The sequence below is a fragment of the Entelurus aequoreus genome, linkage group LG02, assembly GCF_033978785.1.
Source record: "Entelurus aequoreus isolate RoL-2023_Sb linkage group LG02, RoL_Eaeq_v1.1, whole genome shotgun sequence".
Classification (NCBI taxonomy): Eukaryota; Metazoa; Chordata; class Actinopteri; order Syngnathiformes; family Syngnathidae; genus Entelurus; species Entelurus aequoreus.
The window spans coordinates 63,037,111-63,059,188 of NC_084732.1; the positions used below are offsets into that span (position 1 = coordinate 63,037,111).

Here is a 22,078-nt window from a genome sequence, read left to right on the forward strand (position 1 = left end):
GTGAACGGTTGTTTGGGCTGAGTGAGTGTGTGTGTTATGCAGGTGTTTGAATTGTATTGGCGGGTTATATATACGGGATCCCGTCCATATTACCCGCTCGAGCTATAACTAGCTCGAGCTAGTAGCTAGGAGCTAGGAGCTAGCATAACAAACACCTAGGTGTTTTTATGCGGGATTAATTTGTGGCATATTAAATATAAGCCTGGTTGTGTTGTGGCTAATAGAGTATATATATGTCTTGTGTTTATTTACTGTTGTAGTCATTCCCAGCTGAATATCAGGTCCCACCCGCGCGCTTCCAAACATTTGATTGCTTGCCAGTACGTGCGTGTCATGTACGTAACTTTGATTAAATATATAAGCTTTATGAACCTTGGGTTAGGTGAACGGTTGTTTGGGCTGAGTGAGTGTGTGTGTTGTGCAGGTGTTTGAATTGTATTGGCGGGTTATATATACAGGATCCCGTCCATATTACCCGCTCGAGCTATAACTAGCTCGAGCTAGTAGCTAGGAGCTAGCATAACAAACACCTAGGTGTTTTTATGCGGGATTAATTTGTGGCATATTAAATATAAGCCTGGTTGTGTTGTGGCTAATAGAGTATATATATGTTTTGTGTTTATTTACTGTTGTAGTCATTTCCAGCTGAATATCAGGTCACCCCCGTCTCTCACAGCATCTTCCACTCCCCACTAGTCCTTCACTTGCACTTTCCTCATTTAAAAATATTTCATCCTCGCTCAAATTAATGGGGAAATCGTCGCTTTCTCGGTCCGAATCTCTCTCACTTCATGCGGCCATCATTGTAAACAATAGGGAACTTTGCGTATATGTTCAATTGACTACGTCACGCTACTTCCGGTAGGGGCAAGCCTTTTTTTATCAGATACCAAAAGTTGCGATATTTATCGTCGTTGTTCTATACTAAATCCTTTCAGCAAAAATATGGCAATATCGCGAAATGATCAAGTATGACACATAGAATAGATCTGCTATCCCCGTTTAAATAAAAAAATGTCATTTCAGTAGGCCTTTAATAAGTATTTAATAATGACTAATTAAGAGCCAATATGTTACTAATTTGCATGTTAATAAGCAACTAATTAATGGTGAATATGTGTTCCTCATACTAAAGTGTTACCCAAAATTTAAATACAAGAATACAAGAACTTATAATATATAATAAATGTGTGTGTGTGTGTGTGTATACAAATATATATATATATATATATATATATATATATATATATATATATATATATATATATATATATATATATATATATATATATATATATATATATATATATATTAGGGCTGCAACAACTAATCGATTAAATCAATTAAAATCGATTATAAAAATAGTTGCCGATTAATTTAGTCATCGATTCGTTGGATCTATGCGCATGCGCAGAGGCTTTTTTTTTTAAATGTGTTTTTTTTTAATTTTTTGAAAAAAAATAAACCTTTATTTATAAACTGCAACATGTTCAAACAGCTGAGAAACAATAATCAAAATAAGTATGGTGCCAGTATGCTGTTTTTTTTCAATAAAATACTGGAAAGGATAGAAATGTAGTTTGTCTCTTTTATCCGATTATTAATCGAAGTAATAATCGACAGACTAATCGATTATCAAATGAATCGTTAGTTGCAGCCCTAATATATATATATATATATATATAGGGCTGCAACTAACGATTACTTTTATATATATATATATATATATATATATATATATATATATATATATATATATATATATATATATATATATATATATATATATATATATATATATAAGGGCTGCAACTAACGATTAATTTGATAATCGATTAATCTGTCGATTATTACTTCGATTAATCGATTAATAATCGGATAAAAGAGACAAACTACATTTCTATCCTTTCCAGTATTTTATTGAAAAAAAACAGCATACTGGCACCATACTTATTTTGATTATTGTTTCTCAGCTGTTGGTACATGTTGCAGTTTATAAATAAAGGTTTATTTAAAAACTTTTTTTATTTTTTTATTTTTAAAAGCCTCTGCGCATGCGCATAGCATAAATCCAACGAATCGATGACTAAATTAATCGGCAACTATTTTTATAATCGATTTTAATCGATTTAATCGATTAGTTGTTGCAGCCCTAATATATATATATATATATATATATATATATATATATATATATATATATATATATATATATATATATATATATATATATATATATATATATATATATACATACACACACACAGTAGCTGCAGAGACTTCAAAGAAAACGCCTCAATGTTTCTTACCTTTTATTGCAAACCATTCTAAAAGATACTTCAAGCAGTTAGTTTTAGTCCTTGAATGTAATATAGCACCCAAGGCTACTTGTAATTAAAGACAATTCTTCAAGTGAAGTGTACAGATACTGCACTTGATAGCTTTAAAAGTGTCATGCTGCAGAGAGTTAAAAGTGTGGAACAGTGCAGAAAGGCAGTACATTTAGTTTATTTTGCCTAAATAATATACAATTGTTTATATTTAACGATGTATTTTGTTTTGATGTGGTAAAACAAATTGGTCTTATCGCCTTATTGTTTGCCCACGCAATCTTCAGAGTATAGTTGTCTTTTTTCTGATGGTCTGATTAGTTAAATCCAAACCAAGTCCAATTGATGGATGTTGCACTGGTATTTTTCACCAACCCCTCCTGTTGGCTTTCAGCCATGTTGAATTATTACATCCACAATGCGTTGCAGCTTTTCACTGTCAATTTTGCAGGTCACAGCTAAATTACATCACCGACATGCTTTGTTGTCATAGAATTAAAAACTCTACCATAAGCCAAATTTATATTGTTTATCGAATATTAATTATATTGCCCATTACTGATAGCCCTTAATGTGTCTCATTTGTAGTAATTACAATTTTAATTTGGTAAATATAGTTAGATATTAAATTATATGATATAGTTACAGTTAAATATATCATTGGTATTGACTGTGCAAATAATTGCAAGTATTTGCAGTTTGCTTGGTGTATTGTAATCGGATGGTACTGTAAGTAGAGTCATTTTGTGACGAACAGTTACACTGTCATTGTGACATTGTAGCAAAGGAAAAAAAAAGGTTTTCTAGCTTTTAATGTGGCAAGATTTTTGAACAGCACAAGCAGGGCCTCTTGCAACGCACCAATGCTCTTGAGGTTGGATACCAAACTACTATGATGTCCTTCTGCTTTAGAACAGGTGAGCACAAGATTTCACCATGCACCACAAGTGGCAATATGCAGTTCATGTAGCATGTTTTCATACAAACCCCGTTTCCATATGAGTTGGGAAATTGTGTTAGATGTAAATATAAACGGAATACAATGATTTGCAAATCCTTTTCAACCCATATTCAATTGAATGCACTACAAAGACAAGATATTTGATGTTCAAACTCATAAACTTTATTTTTTTTTTGCAAATAATAATTAACTTAGAATTTCATGGCTGCAACACGTGCCAAAGGAGTTGGGAAAGGGCATGTTCACCACTGTGTTACATGGCCTTTCCTTTTAACAACACTCAGTAAACGTTTGGGAACTGAGGAGACATATTTTTTAAGCTTCTCAGGTGGAATTCTTTCCCATTCTTGCTTGATGTACAGCTTAAGTTGTTCAACAGTCCGGGGGTCTCCGTTGTGGTATTTTAGGCTTATTCATAATGCGCCACACATTTTCAATGGGAGACAGGTCTGGACTACAGGCAGGCCAGTCTAGTACCGGCACTCTTTTACTATGAAGCCACGTTGATGTAACACGTGGCTTGGCGTTGTCTTGCTGAAATAAGCAGGGGCGTCCATGGTAACGTTGCTTGGATGGCAACATATGTTGCTCCAAAACCTGTATGTACCTTTCAGCATTGATGGCGCCTTCACAGATGTGTAAGTTACCCATGTCTTGGGCACTAATACACCCCATACCATCACAGATGCTGGCTTTTCAACTTTGCGCCTATAACAATCCGGATGTTTTTTTTCCTCTTTGGTCCGGAGGACACGGCGTCCACAGTTTCCAAAAACGATTTGAAATGTGGACTCGTCAAACCACAGAACACTTTTCCACTTTGTATCAGTCCATCTTAGATGAGCTCAGGCCCAGCGAAGCCAACAGCGTTTCTGGGTGTTGTTGATAAACGGTTTTTGCCTTGCATAGGAGAGTTTTAACTTGCACTTACAGATGTAGCGACCAACTGTAGTTACTGACAGTGGGTTTCTGAAGTGTTCCTGAGCCCATGTGGTGATATCCTTTACACACTGATGTCGCTTGTTGCTGCAGTACAGCCTGAGGGATCAAAGGTCACGGGCTTAGCTGCTTACGTGCAGTGATTTCTCCAGATTCTCTGAATTCTTTGATGGTATTACGGACCGTAGATGGTGAAATCCCTAAATTCCTTGCAATAGCTGGTTGAGAAAGATTTTTCTTAAACTGTTCAACAATTTGCTCACGCATTTGTTGACAAAGTGGTGACCCTCGCCCCATCCTTGTTTGTGAATGACTGAGCATTTCATGGAATCTACTTTTATACCAATCATGGGACCCACCTGTTCCCAATTTGCCTGTTCACCTGTAGCCAAATAAGTGTTTGATGAGCATTCCTCAACTTTATCAGTATTTATTGCCACCTTTCCCAACTTCTTTGTCACGTGTTGCTGGCATCAAATTCTAAAGTTAAGGATTATTTGCAAAAGAAAAAATGTTTATCAGTTTGAACATCAAATATGTTGTATTTGTAGCATATTCAACTGAATATGGGTTGAAAATGATTTGCAAATCATTGTATTCTGTTTATATTTACATCTAACACAATTTACCAACTCATATGGAAACGGGGTTTGTAATTCCCGAGTGTAGAGATGGATGTACAGGTGGAGTGAGGTGCATGATTACCCAGGTGTTCTACTGCCCATAATTAGAATACACATAACATGTCATAAAGTGTATACAATAAATTTAGGTCCAGATAGTTTTCAAGCACAGGTCCGGATCATCATAATGTCTAACTTAGGTTATGGTTTAGTGTGTGGTATACTGTATATTGAAGCAGCTTTGTAGTTTTATCAACTTCTGCATATAATCAACAACTGACTGTCAAGCTATAGCTTGTCCTGGCAGGATTTTAAACCTGGTCTGAAATGGTCTGAGAGAAGAATTCTTAGCAGCTGTTTGGTTGGATTGTTTATATTGGGCTCTGAGACTTGATTATTTTCTGAAACCTCAGCTGATACCTAAGTGGGTATGTTTGGTAAAGAACTTTGTGCTTTGTCTGTTAGGGGAATTTCATATTGTCAGAGTTGTGAGTTCCACGGTCTCTGAGCATATTAGGCAGACTGGCTGTGTTCTTCCAGAGGGAACAAATAACAGAAATGAGTCTGTCTACTCTGGGTTGGATGGTTTATTTTCACTGTTCACTTCCCTTTTTTTTTTTTTTTAGAGAGATTGCCATGTGTGTTTATTTTTCTGTTGTTTCTTGCTCTCTAATCCCTCTCGTCTCTCCTCGTCAAAACGTAAAATATATAATTCCTTGGCTATAGGTCCCAGTGCGTTTAGAACGGCATCTGACTTTGTACTAGGACCACTGTCTGTCATTTAATGACCTGTGATCTAGCAAGTTTTGTTATCAGGCAGTTTGAGAATATGACCAAGAATATTAGCTGCCGTTGCCTTGGATGAGTGGTACAGTGTCAGTCATGGAGTGGACGATAGGGTATTGGCGTCTACTTAGCAAATAAGCTTTTGGACACAGTAAGAAAGAGATTTAAATTTAAAAAAGTTAAGTCATAGACCCCAAATCAAGTCACCTAGCTGGAAGACCGACGCGCTTGACCATGCAGACACAAGATGACCCTTGACCCATACCAAGGCCCTTAGTGATGCTGACTGCAGCCTGAAAACAAAAAGACAGCATCTGCAAGAGAAGGGCATCAAGATGGCGTTCAGCTTGGGCACTGGCGTTAACTTGTGACTGATAATGTGGAGATGTTGCATGGTCCTGTTGAAAGGCTGCACAGACTGTGCACCTCAGTCAAGAAGGACAACAGCTGGAACATCTTCAACTCGCCATCAGGAGACCATGACTTCGTTATTGTCTGATAGAAGATTTTAGTGTGTGTATTGTTTTTTTTTTAAGGCTATGATCTTAAAGGGGAACTGAAATTTGTTTGAGGAATTTTTCTTCTCATTCAAAGTATCATCATCTGTCTCAAAGTAGTTGTCGTTTTCTCTCATTATAAGTCTGCCATGATTAGTAAGAGTTGCTATTGTTGAAGGAAATAGCAGATGTTGTGATGCATCTGGGAAATGAATGTACACGGGAAATTAATGTGCCGCCGTGTACTTAAAATTACCAAAATATGTAAATATTGCATGTTATTATGAATGTTACTACATTACATATATACTTACAGAATGTATATAAAATGTTGATGGAGGATTTTGGAGGTTTTTTAGAACGCTTTAAAGGTGGAATGTAGCTAATCACAATAGCTTCATTGTTAGCTGATTTTTGCTAGCGTTTATTTACAAGTTAGAATGCATGAAAAAAACAAAACCTATGATGTGTACTTTTCTTATGGATTGTGAAAGATACGCAAACATTCCCCAAAAGTGCAGTTCCCTTTTAAGCTTTTAATCAGCTCATGTAAAGTCTATGAGTTTAAAATGCAATTTTCAATAAGCTGCAGACTTCGGGCTTTTTTAAAATCTTGCTCGTTTCTTTTTATGTGCATTTGACACTTGTGATTTAGGGCTATATAAATAAACATTGATTGATTGATTGATTGATTGATTTGGATGCACTACTTACAATCTAAATATAACCCCCGACTACCACGATTGCATATCCCATTTGTCTTCCTTCTCTGTGAATCCATTGATAATGTTAAATAATGTCTGTCTTTTTATGATTTGAATATTCGCCCTTTAATAGGTTGGAAGGAAGCCTATGATTTTCTTACTTTTGGATGGCAACTGAAATCTATATTTTTTATCTTCTCACAAAAGAAAAAGCAATCTTGTGCCATTTGATGAGGTTAAAGTATGCAGCTCGTGGACCAGAATGTGACATTTTAATTTAACTTGTGGTCTTGAAATTGCAGCAACTGCCTTCTTTTGGACCACAAACTATTTGAGACTGAACAAACAGCACCCTTGGTTATGGCAGCCGAGTGCCTTAATTACTTTAAGATGCAATTAACCAACAATCAACCACATTCTTCCATACTGCAGGCTATTCATGTAAAAAAATACTGTGTCATCACCATTCTGGCCAAGGTGAGAATGGTTCATTTATTTTCTTTCTTTTGTGAACTGACAGGTGCAGTTTCAGAAGATCCAGCAGCTTCGTTTGTCTCAGCCACGACCACAGTACTATGGAGGGTCTTTGCCCAATGTCAATCAGATAAGCAACACCAACACTGAATTTCAGGTGGGTTGTTTTCAGACAAATAACAATACATTATTTGTAGAAGTGTACCAAAGTGTGCCTCTGAACCCTAACATACTATATTGCAAGTACCCTAACTGTCCACACAATTGTAACTCATGTAAAGCCAGTTTTCCATCATTGTAAAAGCTAAAAAAAAAAAGCTTATTGCGCAATGATATGAATAAATTTTTGTTTCTTCCATCCATCCATTTTCTACCGCTCATCTTGACCTTAAGATTGTCAATACCAGTTTTACTATGATTGATATTCACTTTTTAACTTGTAATGTAACTAATGCAACAGAACAATGCAATTGATATTTGAAAAAGTTTCCCAAGTTCACATATAACATAATTTCCAGGTTAAGGCCGCACCCACCAAATTTTAGAAGAAATAAATATGTTTACATTTATCAGCCGCACCGGACTATAAGCCGCAGATATATACCGGTACGAAAGATTTTGGAAATGTTTATTTACATATATAGTATTGTCTGTTTATTTACCGTATTTTACGGACTACACAGCGCACCGGTATATAAGCCGCACCCACTAAATTTTAGGGGAAACATTATTTTTCCATATATATCCGCGCGTGATTATAAGCCGCATATGTAAATGTTGCGAAATAAGATATTTGCACAGAAAGATTCTGTAAATGTTTATTTACATACCTTAATTGTTTCCAAACGGTGCCTGTAACAAAGCAGTAGAACGGCTGATCAAACACAACAGAAGTCATCGTCATAGACCCACTAGCTGCAGTAGCTAGTTCTCCAAATTAGCTAAACAGACTCAATAACTCCACGATGACGTCATGGTGAATTTACTGAGGAATTTGTGAAGCAGAAACAATACAAGAAGAATGCCATTGTAAATTAATGATACTAACACACACTTGTAAACGTGTTAGTATATATGCTAATGCTAACAACGCTGGCTTGAGTACATTACATAGCACGTACAAATATGCATGAAAACACTCCCATCGATATCACACAAATGCGACGGTTTAGTACAGGGGTGGAATGCCATCTCCGGGTTTGGGATCCTGCCCCAAGTGGAGGAGTTAAGTACCTCTGGGTCTTGTTCACGAGTGAGAGAAGAGTGGATCGTGAGATCGACAGTGGATTTGTGCTGCACCTGCAGTGATGCAGACCCTTCATCTGTCAGTCGTGGTAGGGATGGAGCTGACCCGAAAGACAAGGCTCTCGATTTACTGGTCAACCTACGTTCCTATCCTCACCTATGGTCATGAGCTTTGGGTTATGACCGAAAGGACAAAATCACGGGTACAAGCGGTCAAAATAAGTTTCCTCCTTTGGGTGGTGAGAGAAAGATAGTAAGAAGCTCTGTCATGTGGAAGGAGCTCAGAGTAAAGCTGCTGCTCCTCCACAATAGAGAGGAGCCAGATGAGGTGGTTAAGGCATCTGGACAGAATGCTCCCCGAACGTCTCCCTGGGGAGGTGTTAGGTCGCATCCAACTGATAGGAGGCCACTGAGAAGACCCAAGACATGGTGGAAAGACGGTGTGGCTCGGTGGGTAGAGTGTCCGGGCCAGCAACCTGAAGGTTCCTGGTTCGATCCCCAGTTTGTGCCATCCTAGTCACGTCCGTTGTGTCCTTGAGCAAGACACTTCACCTTTGCTCCTGATGGGTGTGTGAATGTGTGTATGAATAGGTGAATGTGGAAATAGTGTCAAAGCACTTTGAGTACCTTGAAGGTAGAAAAGCGCAATACAAGTATAATCCATTTAGGTTTGGATGGAAATTACATTATGCTGTTCTGGTTCCCCAAAAATCACTACAATTTTAACATGCAACATGCTTTTTAAGAAGAAACACATACTTCTGGGTAACCACTATTGTATCAAAAACAATAAAATAGAATATACTTCTAAAAACAGAATATACTTCTAAAAACTACAGTTGTTTTGTGACGCAATGTAATAATAATGTACAGCATTTACCTCAGACAACTGCTTTCGACGGTATCTCCTTCCTGCAGCTTCTCTATGCTTAGATATTATTTTAACGCCCTTGGCTGGCGTTATTTACTCACTTTTTGCAGATTGTAAAGTGCTATGCTCGCACTGCTTCACCAAGTCGTCTACATGCTCACGTCAGTCATGGTTTTCAAATATTTATTTATTTAATTCAGCGGATATCATCCACTTCTTTTCAGCAGTGTCCTTCAAACTCACTTTCTCCATTCCCACGGTTGAAAAGTAATGTCTTCCTTGCAATACATCTGCTACAGGTTAATGTTTTTGAGTGAGACAATTAATGTTTTTGGTCGGCTCATAGGGTTGCAACTATTTTGATAGTCGAGTAGTCATCAACTATCTTGAGAATTAGTTGACATCTCTAATTTAGTCTTCAACTTTTAAAATGAGCTTGACTAATTCATTCATACATTGTTGTTACAATGTTTACATTTACGAGAAATACAAGTTCATTGCATTTGAAAGGGTATACTTGTATTATTATTATTATTATTATGTATTATCATTACATCAGTGGTTAATTTGGTTTTAAAATAATGTTGACAATAATATCGTTTATCGGCAATAATTTGGGTCAATATATCGTCAGCAAAATTTGTTATCGGCCCAGGCCTAACGTAATTTCTGCATGTGGATCAGTTAGCGTTCACATGAGAAATCAAACTTTTTATAATGTGAATGACTACATAAAAAAATCGCATTTGACAAAAAAATCCGAACTGGACATACTACCCTGCAGTGTGTACGTAGCCTTTGTTTGGGAAATACATCCTGCAGAATGACAATGAGACTAATTTGTCAAATTTTTGGATGTACAATTACCTAGACCACCGATGTCAACAGGTTTATCTGGCCCGCGAGATGAGTTTGCTAAGTATAAAGATTAGCTGTTTTTTCATGAAAGAAACTGCTGTTTTAAATGTGTCCACTGCATGGCGCAATAGCAATTCTGTTAGGCAAGCAAATGGTTTATACCGAGGCCAAGCAAGAGGTACACAGTAAAGCGTGGCTGCGGTTCTTTTACCTTGATTAAAATGAAATGTAAAACCTGCCGTTTTAAGTCCTCTGCTTCGATTGTGTCGTTATTTTGTACCCAATTGCCCCAAAATGTTTCTGTTGAAAAAGAGAAAATTAACAAAATGTTTCTGTTGAAAAAGAGAAAATTAAACACCGAGTGTAACTCAGACCTCAGGAATAGTTTTTACCGCTGTTTGTAGGGTTTGTTGAACTAGCACAGGATTAATACGTGGATATCACACATTAGGTAATTAAGACCTATAAGAGTTTTTATCTCTTTATTATTTAATCTTTTCAATCCCAGACAGGCTGTGACTTAGTTTGAAGGATTTGTAGATACACTGAGACAAAGTCTAAGTTTATTGTGTTCTTCATTGTGTTTTTGAAACTAAATCATTTTTTTTCCACTGAATTTTCAACTAACTTGAAGTGAAGTCTAATACTCTTGAAGTCAAGAGAATTATTTGTGAGGTGTACATTTTCAGAATGTGTTTGTTCTATTTTTTGCCAAAGTAAAACAAAGAAAACAATATAATATGGTCTTTATTTTTACGTTATCATGCCATGATTGTACAAGTCCGGCCCACTTGTGTAGAGATTTTCCTCCATGTGGCCCTTGAGCTAAAATTAGTTTGACACCCATGACCTAGACCAGAGGTGGGCAAACTACGGCCCGCTGGCCACATCAGGCCCGTTTGTCCCTTTAATGCGGCCCGCCAAATATTAAAACAAAATGCAGCTGAGATAGGCTCCAGCACCCCCCGCAACCTCTAAAGGGACAAGCGGTAGAAAATGGATAGATCAATGGAATTGAGCAAAGATCTGTTTTGAGATGTGCAACAACAAAACTGATAGTAGACTTCAATGCATTTTCAAAAATTGGTGATCAACAACACCGCTACCACTAAAAGAGAACGTAAGTGTTAACCCTTTATTACCATTTGTATGTTTCTTTGGTGATATGATATTGTTGAAAGTAGATGTATTATGATTAAAATAGCTCATGTTTGAGAAGCCTACTCTTAGTGCCAACAGATATGATATGCTTTGAAATGCATCATGTGCTCGCCCGGTCCGTCTGTCAAATTTCACAAGCCAATGTGGCACCTGAGCCAGAAAGTTTGCCCACCTCTGACCTAGACAGTGTACGAAAAATGTTATCAAACTCCAAAAAACACAAAAAGGGGGGCTTACAAAAACCAAGGTGCCAGTGTATTCAAAATGTAAATGATAAGGGCAATGCTTGCTACATTGATGTGAGAAAAATAGTTATGTGTATTATATTTGAATGTTTGTTTGCAGGGTGGCTTTCCAGCGGGACTGGATTCCATTCGAGGTACTCGCCACCATGGGCTGGTTGAGAGAGTGCACAGAGAACGCAACCGCATCAACGCTCCCCATCGCAGACCCATTGACAAGCATGGGCGGCAGATATCCTACCATACTAATAAGGCTTTAACAGTCTGATATTTTAATGTTTTGTCTTTATCACATGCTGTTGTGCTATGTGGAAATTGGCTTTACCTAAGCATATTTCTCAAATGGAGGTATGTGCTGCAGTCCTAAGAGAGTCTACATAAATGTAGGCGGGTGTAGCCTCTAAACAGAATTAGTCATCATGTTAATTGAAGCAATGCAGAGATGGTCAGCAAGATTTATGCTTGAATGACATTGACTGTATAAGGTTCTCTGCAGTCAAGTTACATGTGAATAAGAGTTCTGTTCAAGGGTGGGGAGATTTTTCTCTTGAAGAAGCTGCAGACTTGGCTTGTTTCATTGTTGGGATGGATAGAAGGACCTGTTTGTACCATAACGTAAATAGTGTGAAATCTTAATCCTAAATCAGTATCATGAAAATGTTGCTGTTTTTGAAGTTTGAATTGCATCTAATATATCAACAGTTGATGTAATTACATATGAAGGCTCAAGTATTACTACACAACTCAAAAGTTGCGTTTGTAGAGGAAAAGTGCCTACATTTTTCATGGCACCTTGTTTGGTGTGTGGGAAATGTTAATTTTTGTAGAGATTTACTATTTCCGATCATCTGTGAGGTCGTGAATATGAATGGGGATTAGATAAGCACGAGCAAGGCAAGCAAAAGGGAGGGTGTGTACTGTGAAACGTCTAAGAGAGATGTTTGGTTCTTGAGTGTGCGACCTCTGCTGTAAGAAAAACATGTCAGAAGAAAGTAGAGGGTTTAATTCTGCTTAGACAGATTCCTTTGCCAGTAATATTTTTTTCAAACTACAACTTTTATAAACTTTATAAGATATGATATGTTTTCTGAGCAAAATGGCTCTGTTGATAGTGAAGGTTGTCGTTCAGCTAATACTGGGCATCTATTTCTCTGCAAACTGGTTGCCACAGACAAGTGAAAATCTCTAGAGATTGCTTTATGGATTCACACCCAATATGTTACATTTGCATGTAACATACATTGCACACTAAACCAACAGTACGCCCCCATTTGAACGAGGGTGAGTGTTTATTTACTGCCTCTTGAGCAATGATTTAATGGCCTGTCCAATGTTTCATGTGATAGGTGTAAAATACTTTACCTCATAACAGCTTTTAATTCCTGACTTATATGCAATGTTCAATAGTAGTTTCCTTCATATTTAGAGACAATGTTAAAAGTATAATAAATGTGATGTTTGCACTGTGAAAGGATTGTCTTTCCGCTTTGATCAAAGTCGTTCCGGCTTCCAAAAACCTTACGAGTGAACCAAATGACAACACAAAGTGATCATTTTTACTCCTTTGACTGGAGTTATGTTTAGGATGAGAGCTCGAATGTAAACAGGGGAAGCTGAACAATAATACAGGGTACTTCTTTGTGCTTAACCAGATCAGATCTCACTTTGTTTCCTAACAAGAAGTGATTTTCACTAATCAGATTTCAGGAAGTTATTAAACTTGCTGAATATCTTTACAACAAGGTTCCATTTTTCATTGAAGCCCTAACTACATGTTGCATTGAAATAAAAGTAGGGCTGCGAATCTTTGGGTGTCCCACGATTCGATTCAATATCGATTCTTAGGGTCACGATTCGATTCAAAATCGATTTTTTTCAATTCAACGCGATTCTCGATTCAAAAACGATATTTTCCCGATTCAAAACGATTCTCTATTCATTCAATACATAGGATTTCAGCAGGATCTACCCCAGTCTGCTGAGCAAGCAGAGTAGTAGATTTTTGTAAAAAGCTTTTATAATTGTAAAGGACAATGTTTTATCAACTGATTGCAATAATGTAAATTTGATTTAACTATTAAATGAACCAAAAATATGACTTATGTTATCTTTGTGAAAATATTGGACACAGTGTGTTGTCAAGCTTATGAGATGCGATGCAAGTGTAAGACACTGTGACACTATTGTTCTTTTTTTTTTTATAAATGTCTAATGATAATCAATGAGGGATTTTTAATCACTGCTATGTTGAAATTGTTACTAATATTGATACTGTTGTTGATAATATTAATTTTTGTTTCACTACTTTTGGTTTGCTCTGTGTCGTGTTTGTGTCTCCCCTCAATTGCTCTGTTTATTGCTGTTCTGAGTGTTGCTGGGTCGGGTTTGGTTTTGGAATTGGATTGCATTGTTATGGTATTGCTGTGTATTGTTTTGTTGGATTGATTAATTTAAAAAAGAAAAAAAAGAAAATTTAAAAAATCGATTTTTTAAAAATGAGAATCGATTCTGAATCGCACAACGTGAGAATCGCGATTTGAATTCGAATCGATTTTTCACCATACCCCTATTATATAGTCCACTGGGGCAAAAGGCAGATACTTGTAAATTTCTTCCAGTTTTGGGAAGTTGTGTGAAAGTGTGTCTCTTTTTGAAGTGGGTCTTCAACTGAAAAATGTGGAAGAACCATTGTGTTTGTGTATTACATCCTTTTATTTCTATGGTATAAAGACAGGGTAGCCGACAGGCCTCACAACTTGTCAAAGTACATAACAGATGGGAGTTGACCCTATAAGAACACGTACAGTGCATCCGGAGAGTATTACCAGCGCTTCATTTGCTCCACACTTTATGTTACAGCTTTATTCCAAAATGGAAAAAATTCATTATTGTCATCAAAATTTTACACACCATATTTTACACACCAAATTTTAGCCCCATTTAATTTTAATTTTTTTTTTAGAGCTTTTTGAAATGTTTAAAAAAACAAACAAACTAAGAAATCATGTGTACATAAGTATTCAAAGCTTTTGCTTTAAACTTTGTTGCTGCGCCTCTGGCAGAATTTAAAGCCTCAAGTATTTGAATACGATGCCACAAGCTTGGCGCACCTTTCTTTGGGTAGTTTCGCCCAGTTCTCTTTGCAGCACCTTTCAAGCTCCATCAGGTTGGATGGGAAGCGTCGGTGCGCAGCCATTTTCAGATCCCTCCAGAGATGGATTCAAGTCTGGGCTCTGACTCAAGGAAAGTTCCAGAATTGTCCTGAAATTATTTTTTGATGGCTTGGCTGTGTGCTTAGGGTCATAGTCCTGCTACAAGATGAACCGTCTTCCAGTCTGACTTTAAGAGCGCTCTGAGGCAAGTTTTCATCCAGAATGTCTTGGCATTGCTGCATTAATTTTTTCCCCCTATCCTCACTAGTCTCCCAGTTCTCCCAGGCCACTGACCTGCTCAGTGTTCTAGTGGTTAGAGTGTCCGCCCTGAGATCAGTAGGTCGTAAGTTCAAACCCCGGCGGAGTCATACCAAAGACTATAAAAATGGGACCCATTACCTCCCTGCATGGCACTCAGCATCAAGGGTTGGAATTGGGGGTTAAATCACCAAAAATTATTCCCGGGCATGGCTACCGCTGCTGCTCACTGCTCCCCTCACCTCCCAGGGGGTGAGGGTGATGGGTCAAACGCAGAGGATAATCTCACCACACCTAGTGTGTGTGTGACAATCATTGGTACTTTAACTTTAACTTTCCTCCTGCTGAAAAACATCCCCACAGCTTGATGATACCACCACCATGCTTCACTGTAGGTATGCTGGTGGCCTGGTGATGAGCGGTCCCTGGTGTCCTCCAAACATGATGCCTAGTATTCCCGCCAAATAGTTCAATCTCTGTGTCATCAAGACGAGAGAATGTTTCTCATTGTTGTCCTTCTGTAAGGTTCTCCTCTCTCCACAGAGGAATGTTGTAGCTCTGACAGAGTGACCATCGGGTTCTTGATCTCCTCCCTGACTAGGACCCTTCTCTCCTGATCGTTAAGTTTTGACAGCCAGCAAGCTCTAGGAGTAGTCCTGGTAGTTCCAAACGTCCTCCATTTACAGATGATGGAGGCCACTGTGCTCATTGGGACCGTCAAGGCAGCAGATATTTTTGTATACTCTTCTCCAGATGTGTGCCTCGAAGCAATCCTTTTGGGAGGTCCACAGACAATTCTGTCCATCTAATGCTTGGTTGGCTGTCAAGTGTGGGACTTTATATATAGACAGATGTGTGCCTTTCCAAATCATGTCCAACCAACTGAATTTATCACCGGCGGACTCCAAATAAGCTGTAGGAACTCAAGAATGATCCGTTCAAACAGGATGCTCCTTAGCTCAATTTTGAGCTTCATGGCAAATGATATGATGTACATTGAAGTTTTTTATATTTCTTAAATTCGCAAAAATGTCAAAACGTTTTTTTTTAAATGTTCACATTGTCATTAGTGGGTATTGTGTAGAATTTTAAGGACAATATTTCATTTATTCCATTTTGGAATAAGGCTGTAATAAAACAAAATGTGGAAAAAGTTAAAGGGCTGCGAATACTTTCCAGATGCACTGTAAGTCAAACAACAAGATTGACTAAATTATTGTCTCTGATTTTTTCCAAGTGGAGGAGCTGCAAAGATTGTTCTTTCTGTTTATTTTTTTGGTCATTTATCAAAAAATATTTTGGTCTTTGTGTCCACAGTAGGTATTGGATACAGAAGCTCACAAAAGTGAGTACAGACCTCATATTTTAGAAAACATATATTGTCTCCTCAAGGGATCATGCTATTGAAATTATATGAGGATATAACTGAGAGTAGTCAGTGTAAAGCTTGGAAAGCAGAATAGATTTACTGTCCCCTGAAAATAATTGTCTTGAGTACCTGGTAAACAAAGTGAACAGTAAACGTGTCCAGATTGTGGCCAAAGTGTCAATATTTTCTGAGTACCATTGTTATTTAACACTGCCTAATAATTTTGGTTACGAATGACATCACACAGCTGGTTAAATGTTAGACAACTTGTGCTCCTTCACCTTTTACTTCAGTATGCCCCACCAGTGCTCAATCGGGTTCACGTCTGGAAGCGACATAACTCATTGCATCACTTTCAGCTTCCTCAGCCACGCAGTTGTCGTGTTGGGGGTTGATTTACAAGGGATAGAATCATGATCTGCTTTAGAATGGACATTACAGTACATGTTGGAATTGAAGGTCCCCTCAACGAACCACAGTTTTCCAGTGGCGACAGCACTCATGCAGCCCCTCACCATGACTCTGCCGCCACAGTGTTTTACTGTAGGCAAGACACAATTGTCTTGCTATTCACTTTTTTTGCCAGTTATTTAGACAATAACGGCTGTGTGCTGAGTGACGGTAAATCTACACTTCTATACACTGGCTATTCTCAAATACTGTACACTACTACCTCAACTTACTAGTGTTCTATGACTGAGCTAGTTACTCAAAACACTAGTATCTTAAATAAACATCCCCCATTTAAATTAATTTAAAATGTATTTAATCAGTGCTCCCCACCCCTTCGAAAAAACACTACAATTTTAACATGCAACATGCTTTTTAGACAGCTAAAACAAACGTGTACATAAACATGTTCTATGAAAAACAATACAATAGAATGTACTGCAGTGTAGTAATGTTGCTAGGTACACGTCCTGCATTCCTGACACATTACAAATCTGAAAGTGCACAGGAAACCCACTCTCTATGCGTCCCAACGATGCAGCCCATTTTCCTCATGAAAACCGATAAATTATTTTTGAAATCACAGTAACTAGTAAGGGTGCAACAATTTTTTGATGTTGTCAATCAAAATCCTAAATATAATGTGTTTCGAACATATTCATTTGTCCGTCTGTTTTGGAGTCGAGGTTTATTTATTTATATAGCACAATTTTAAAACAGTCACTACTGCCCCAAAGTGCATTACAAACTAAAAGCAGAAATATTTTTAAAAAAAAATACAGAATATTCTGCAGTCCTACTCATTTAATGAACATAAACATTTAGTGCATTTGTATATTTAAGATTATACAATGTTTTGGTCTACAGCTATGTTACGATGATGTGTTTGTGTATTCTGCCAAAATTTGTCCTTGACCAAACTCACATAGAGAGCTCTCCGTATGGAACAGTATACCTCTCCCCTCCTCCGGACAACAGCTGGAGAAGGTGAGTGTTGCAATTGTGGGGTTGTGGGGGGGTTCTATCACACAAAGGCGTTGGTCAGCCTTTTGATATTAAAGGTCATACCCAGCAGCACTTCTCTTGCTGTTTTGGGATTTTTCTGTTGTCATGAAACAAATACTCTTTGGGTTGTTCAGATGAGCAGGAAAAAAAACCTTTAAGAAAATAGACTTGCTGGTATACTGTTGTAGTCTTTTTCTAACCATGGCCAATGTAGAACAGTCCGTGTAGGTACTGCAACTTTGCCTTGGTGTTTGCAAGAGAGTGAATTAAGACTCAGTTCTAAAAAAGCTGATCCAAGTTCCTCCCCACTGACTTACATTTTTTTTTGAGTTTTGTATGCTTGCTTGGCTGGGTGCCAGTTACCAACACAGACATTCAACAGGCTCAGTGTTGAGCGCAATGTAATAGCTTGTACTGGAGACATGAATAAGGCCCACACCCTCTTGTTTTTGTTGATGCTGCAAAACAGGTTGGCTCACAAACGTCCTCCACAACAATCAAACTTCAAGGTTCTCCGTTTAGGTGTTTCTACTTGAACCATGTGACTCGGAGCACATGATCTCTTAGTTGTAGACAAAGGTTTAAGGTTTATTCTGTTATGTTTTTTGATTAGCGATTTTTCACTCAAAGTGCTAAGAGCCTGAGAACAACACTGGAGCGTTTGTTTGCTCCAAAAGTGTATTTTTAATGATCTACTTTATGTGGGTTGAGAATTTGAGTTTTTGCTATAAAGTATCTCTTTGCGGCGGCAGCTTTGTCAAGCATATTATCATTTACACAGGCAACAACAGCCCTTTGCTCTGCGAAGAAGCAACAAATGTGACATATTAGTGCACGCCTATATCTTTGTCATTGACGAGTGACATATTTTAATGTTTACCCCTAACACATAGTTGCCAACTTCTGGAAATTGCAAAAATCAACTGACACCCAGACTCAATTAAAAATCTGCTGATTTGTGTTGTTTTTGTGAGGTTTTATAATACTTTGTCAACCTAATTGTAAAAATAATAAATATTGTGTGAATGTGTAATATTACTGTAAGCTTGCTATCAAAGCAGAATTGAAGACAGCCCGGGAAAAAAAAGATGGTTGACTCTCTATTTTGCCGTAGTGTGTACCATGCACAGAGTAGAGCTGGCTAGTGTAAGCATCATTCGCTAGCAACCTATCAAGCACCTAAGCTTTGACAAGCACAAAGACACCACGAAAGCTAGGAGCTAGACAATGCAGATCCAGAGCTTTTCAAGGTACACCACGCATAACTATTTAACTACTAGTTGAATAGTGGTTAAAATGTACTTGCTAACACAGCAGCACACTCCATAGAACATCTTTGTTTGTATCGTTTTTTTTTCTTTTTACAGTATGTCATGAGGTTCACAGTAGATTTTTACATACCGGTACCTGTCATAGAAGAGATCTATGACTAGTGGGGTTTTTTTTCAAGTGGGTTCTCAAAAATAGCAGAGCGTTCTTGACATTTAAAGGATCTTTGATTATCATAAAAGATTTGCTAAAAACATGGAAACCTTACATAATGTGTAAAAAAATAAATAAAAAAATTAAGGTACAAATAAAGCCACTTGGTCTTCAGCTTTCTAAAAAAATATGACCCCCATAACAGTTGTTGAATAGTTAAATAGCTCTTAAAACTAGCGTTATGTATATCTTGATGTTATTGTTTGTATTTTATCATGTTTTGTTTTTTTAATATAAACTGATTTATCTAGGTACTTTTTATTACAACATTGACTTTTGTATTTAGAAAACATGTATAAAATTAATTGTAAAACTTCCATACGCAATCCGTTTTATATCAAATTAATAAGTGTGCATTATAAGTGCATATTATTATAATTATTAAAAACATTAAGATTCTGTCAGAAATCTGAGTGGTCATGGTCTGTAGCTTAAATTTTAAGAATTGTAATGCAGTTACAAACGTGTATATATATATATATATATATATATATATATATATATATATATATATATATATATATATAAACCATAAGCAGTGCGAACACCAAATGTTGGCAGCTATGCTAATGACCATGCAGAGTAAATCAGCAGTCCCAGCATCAGTTCTTACTGTCTCGTGTAAACATCTTAATTCTGTCTCAAGTTAAAATCAGATAAGACATGACACAACGTCAACTTTGTAAAGGGATTGTATATGATTCTGACAATAAACAACAAACTTGACAAAGAAGGATACAGTCGTGGTCAAAAGTTTACTCACACTTGTAAATCAGAATCAGAATAGTTTTTATTGCCATTGTTTGAGAACGGGTTCATAAACTAGGGATTTTTCTTGGTGCAATCGTGCAACATAAAACACATATAACACAGATTTGGTAATAAAAAGAGCTGTAACTGAGCTATCAGATCTTGTTATTGTCCATGTGTCTGATGGCCGAGGGGAAAAAACTGTTCAGGTGGCGGGAAGTGTGGGTCTGGATGGACCGTAGTCTCCTGCCTGAGGGGAGAGGGGAGAATAGTTTGTGTCCAGGGTGAGAAGAGTCAGCTGTGATCCGACCCACACGCTGGTCCTGGAGGAGAACAGGTCCTGGAGGGATGGGAGCTTGCATAATGCAGAACATAATGTCATGGCTGTCTTGAGTTTTCATTCATTTCTACAGCTCTTATTTTTTTGTGAAAGAGTGATTGGAGCACATACCTGTTTGTCACAAAAAACATTCATGAAGTTTGGTTCTTTTATGAATTTATTATGGGTCTACTGAAAATGTGACCAAATCTGCTGGGTCAAAAGTATACATACAGCCACATTGTAATGGCCATAGGGGTCCATCGAGGTGTATATATATAATAAATATTGCCAGTCACAATTAACTTGTGCTCAGCTGGGAAAATAAGTATATATATACTTATTATGTCATCCATTTACCTAATATTATGAACTGTTACAGGCGTATAAAATAATCATGCTAATATTACAAATGTAACGTAATAGAATGTGGGGATATAAAAGGCATCCGGTGCTATCAGACCGGGGGGAAGCGGAAATTGACGTCACACACCGCCTGGAGCACCTTTTTGCCACGGAGCCACTGCATGGAAGGATCCTAATTTTTTGACTGTTTTTGTGGACTTACCATTGGCCTGTGGAGAACTGGGACAACAGAGACTCTTACCAGGAGGACTTTGAGTTGGATGCGCAGACGCTGTACTGTGAGTACGCTGCGGCTTCCAAACATTTGATCGCTTGCCCGTACGTGCGTGCAGCTATGTGCATGTCACGTACGTAACTTTGGGGACTTCGGGGAAATATATGTGCTGTATTAACCTTGGGTAGGTGAACTGCACTTTGGGCTGTGGGATTGAGTGTATTGTGTTGTGCAGGTGTTTGAGTTGTATTGGCGGGTTATATGGACGGGAGGGGGGAGGTGTTTGTTATGCGGGATTAATTTGTGGCATATTAAATATAAGCCTGGTTGTGTTGTGGCTAATAGTATATATATATGTCTTGTGTTTATTTACTGTTTTAGTCGTTCCCAGCTGAATATCAGGTCCCACCCGTGACTCCTTAATTTGCGTAGTGGCAACGACACCCAGAGAACTTGGGTGTGTTTGTTACAACATACATTATCAATTTTGGTGATGTAGAAAAATTACAATCAAATCAAATTAGCTTCATGGCATGGGCTCTTAACTTCATGTGAGTGATTATGATTGACGACACCTTGTTGTTCTCTGAGCCCATTTAAATAGGGCTCATGTGATGCAGTCATTAGACTCGGTTACAAACGCGACAATGGGAAAGTCAAAGGAACTCAGCACAGATCCGAAAAAATGAATCATTGACTTGAACAAGTCAGGAAAGTCACTTGGAGCCATTTCAAAGCAGCTTAAGGTCCCAAGAGCAACTGTGCAGACAACTGTTCCTAAGTATAAAGTGCATGGCACAGTTTTGTCACTGCCACGATCAGGAAGAAAACGCAAGCTATCACCTGCTGCTGGGAGACAATTGGTAAGGATGATCAAGAGTCAACCGAGAACCACCAAAAAGCAGCTCTGTAATGACTTGGAAACTGCTGGAACACAGGTGTCAGTGTCCACAGTCAAGTGTGTTTTGCATAGCTGTGGACTGAGAGGCTACCATGCAAGCCCTTGCTCCAGAAGCGACACC

At 37.7% G+C, this 22,078-nt stretch overlaps 1 protein-coding gene across 3 annotated transcripts in view; it reads left to right on the forward strand.

The window, feature by feature from the left end:
* The window catches only part of crtc3 (CREB regulated transcription coactivator 3), an 80,693-nt gene that overhangs the window by 14,873 nt on the left and 43,742 nt on the right, over positions 1 to 22,078 (forward strand). For all 3 annotated transcript variants that reach the window (XM_062030489.1, XM_062030490.1, XM_062030491.1), the window contains exons 2-4: positions 7,361 to 7,471; positions 11,795 to 11,923; positions 17,846 to 17,907. In XM_062030489.1, coding sequence (XP_061886473.1) covers positions 7,361 to 7,471; positions 11,795 to 11,923; positions 17,846 to 17,907 — 302 coding nt within the window. The remainder of the gene's footprint in view (positions 1 to 7,360; positions 7,472 to 11,794; positions 11,924 to 17,845; positions 17,908 to 22,078) is intronic.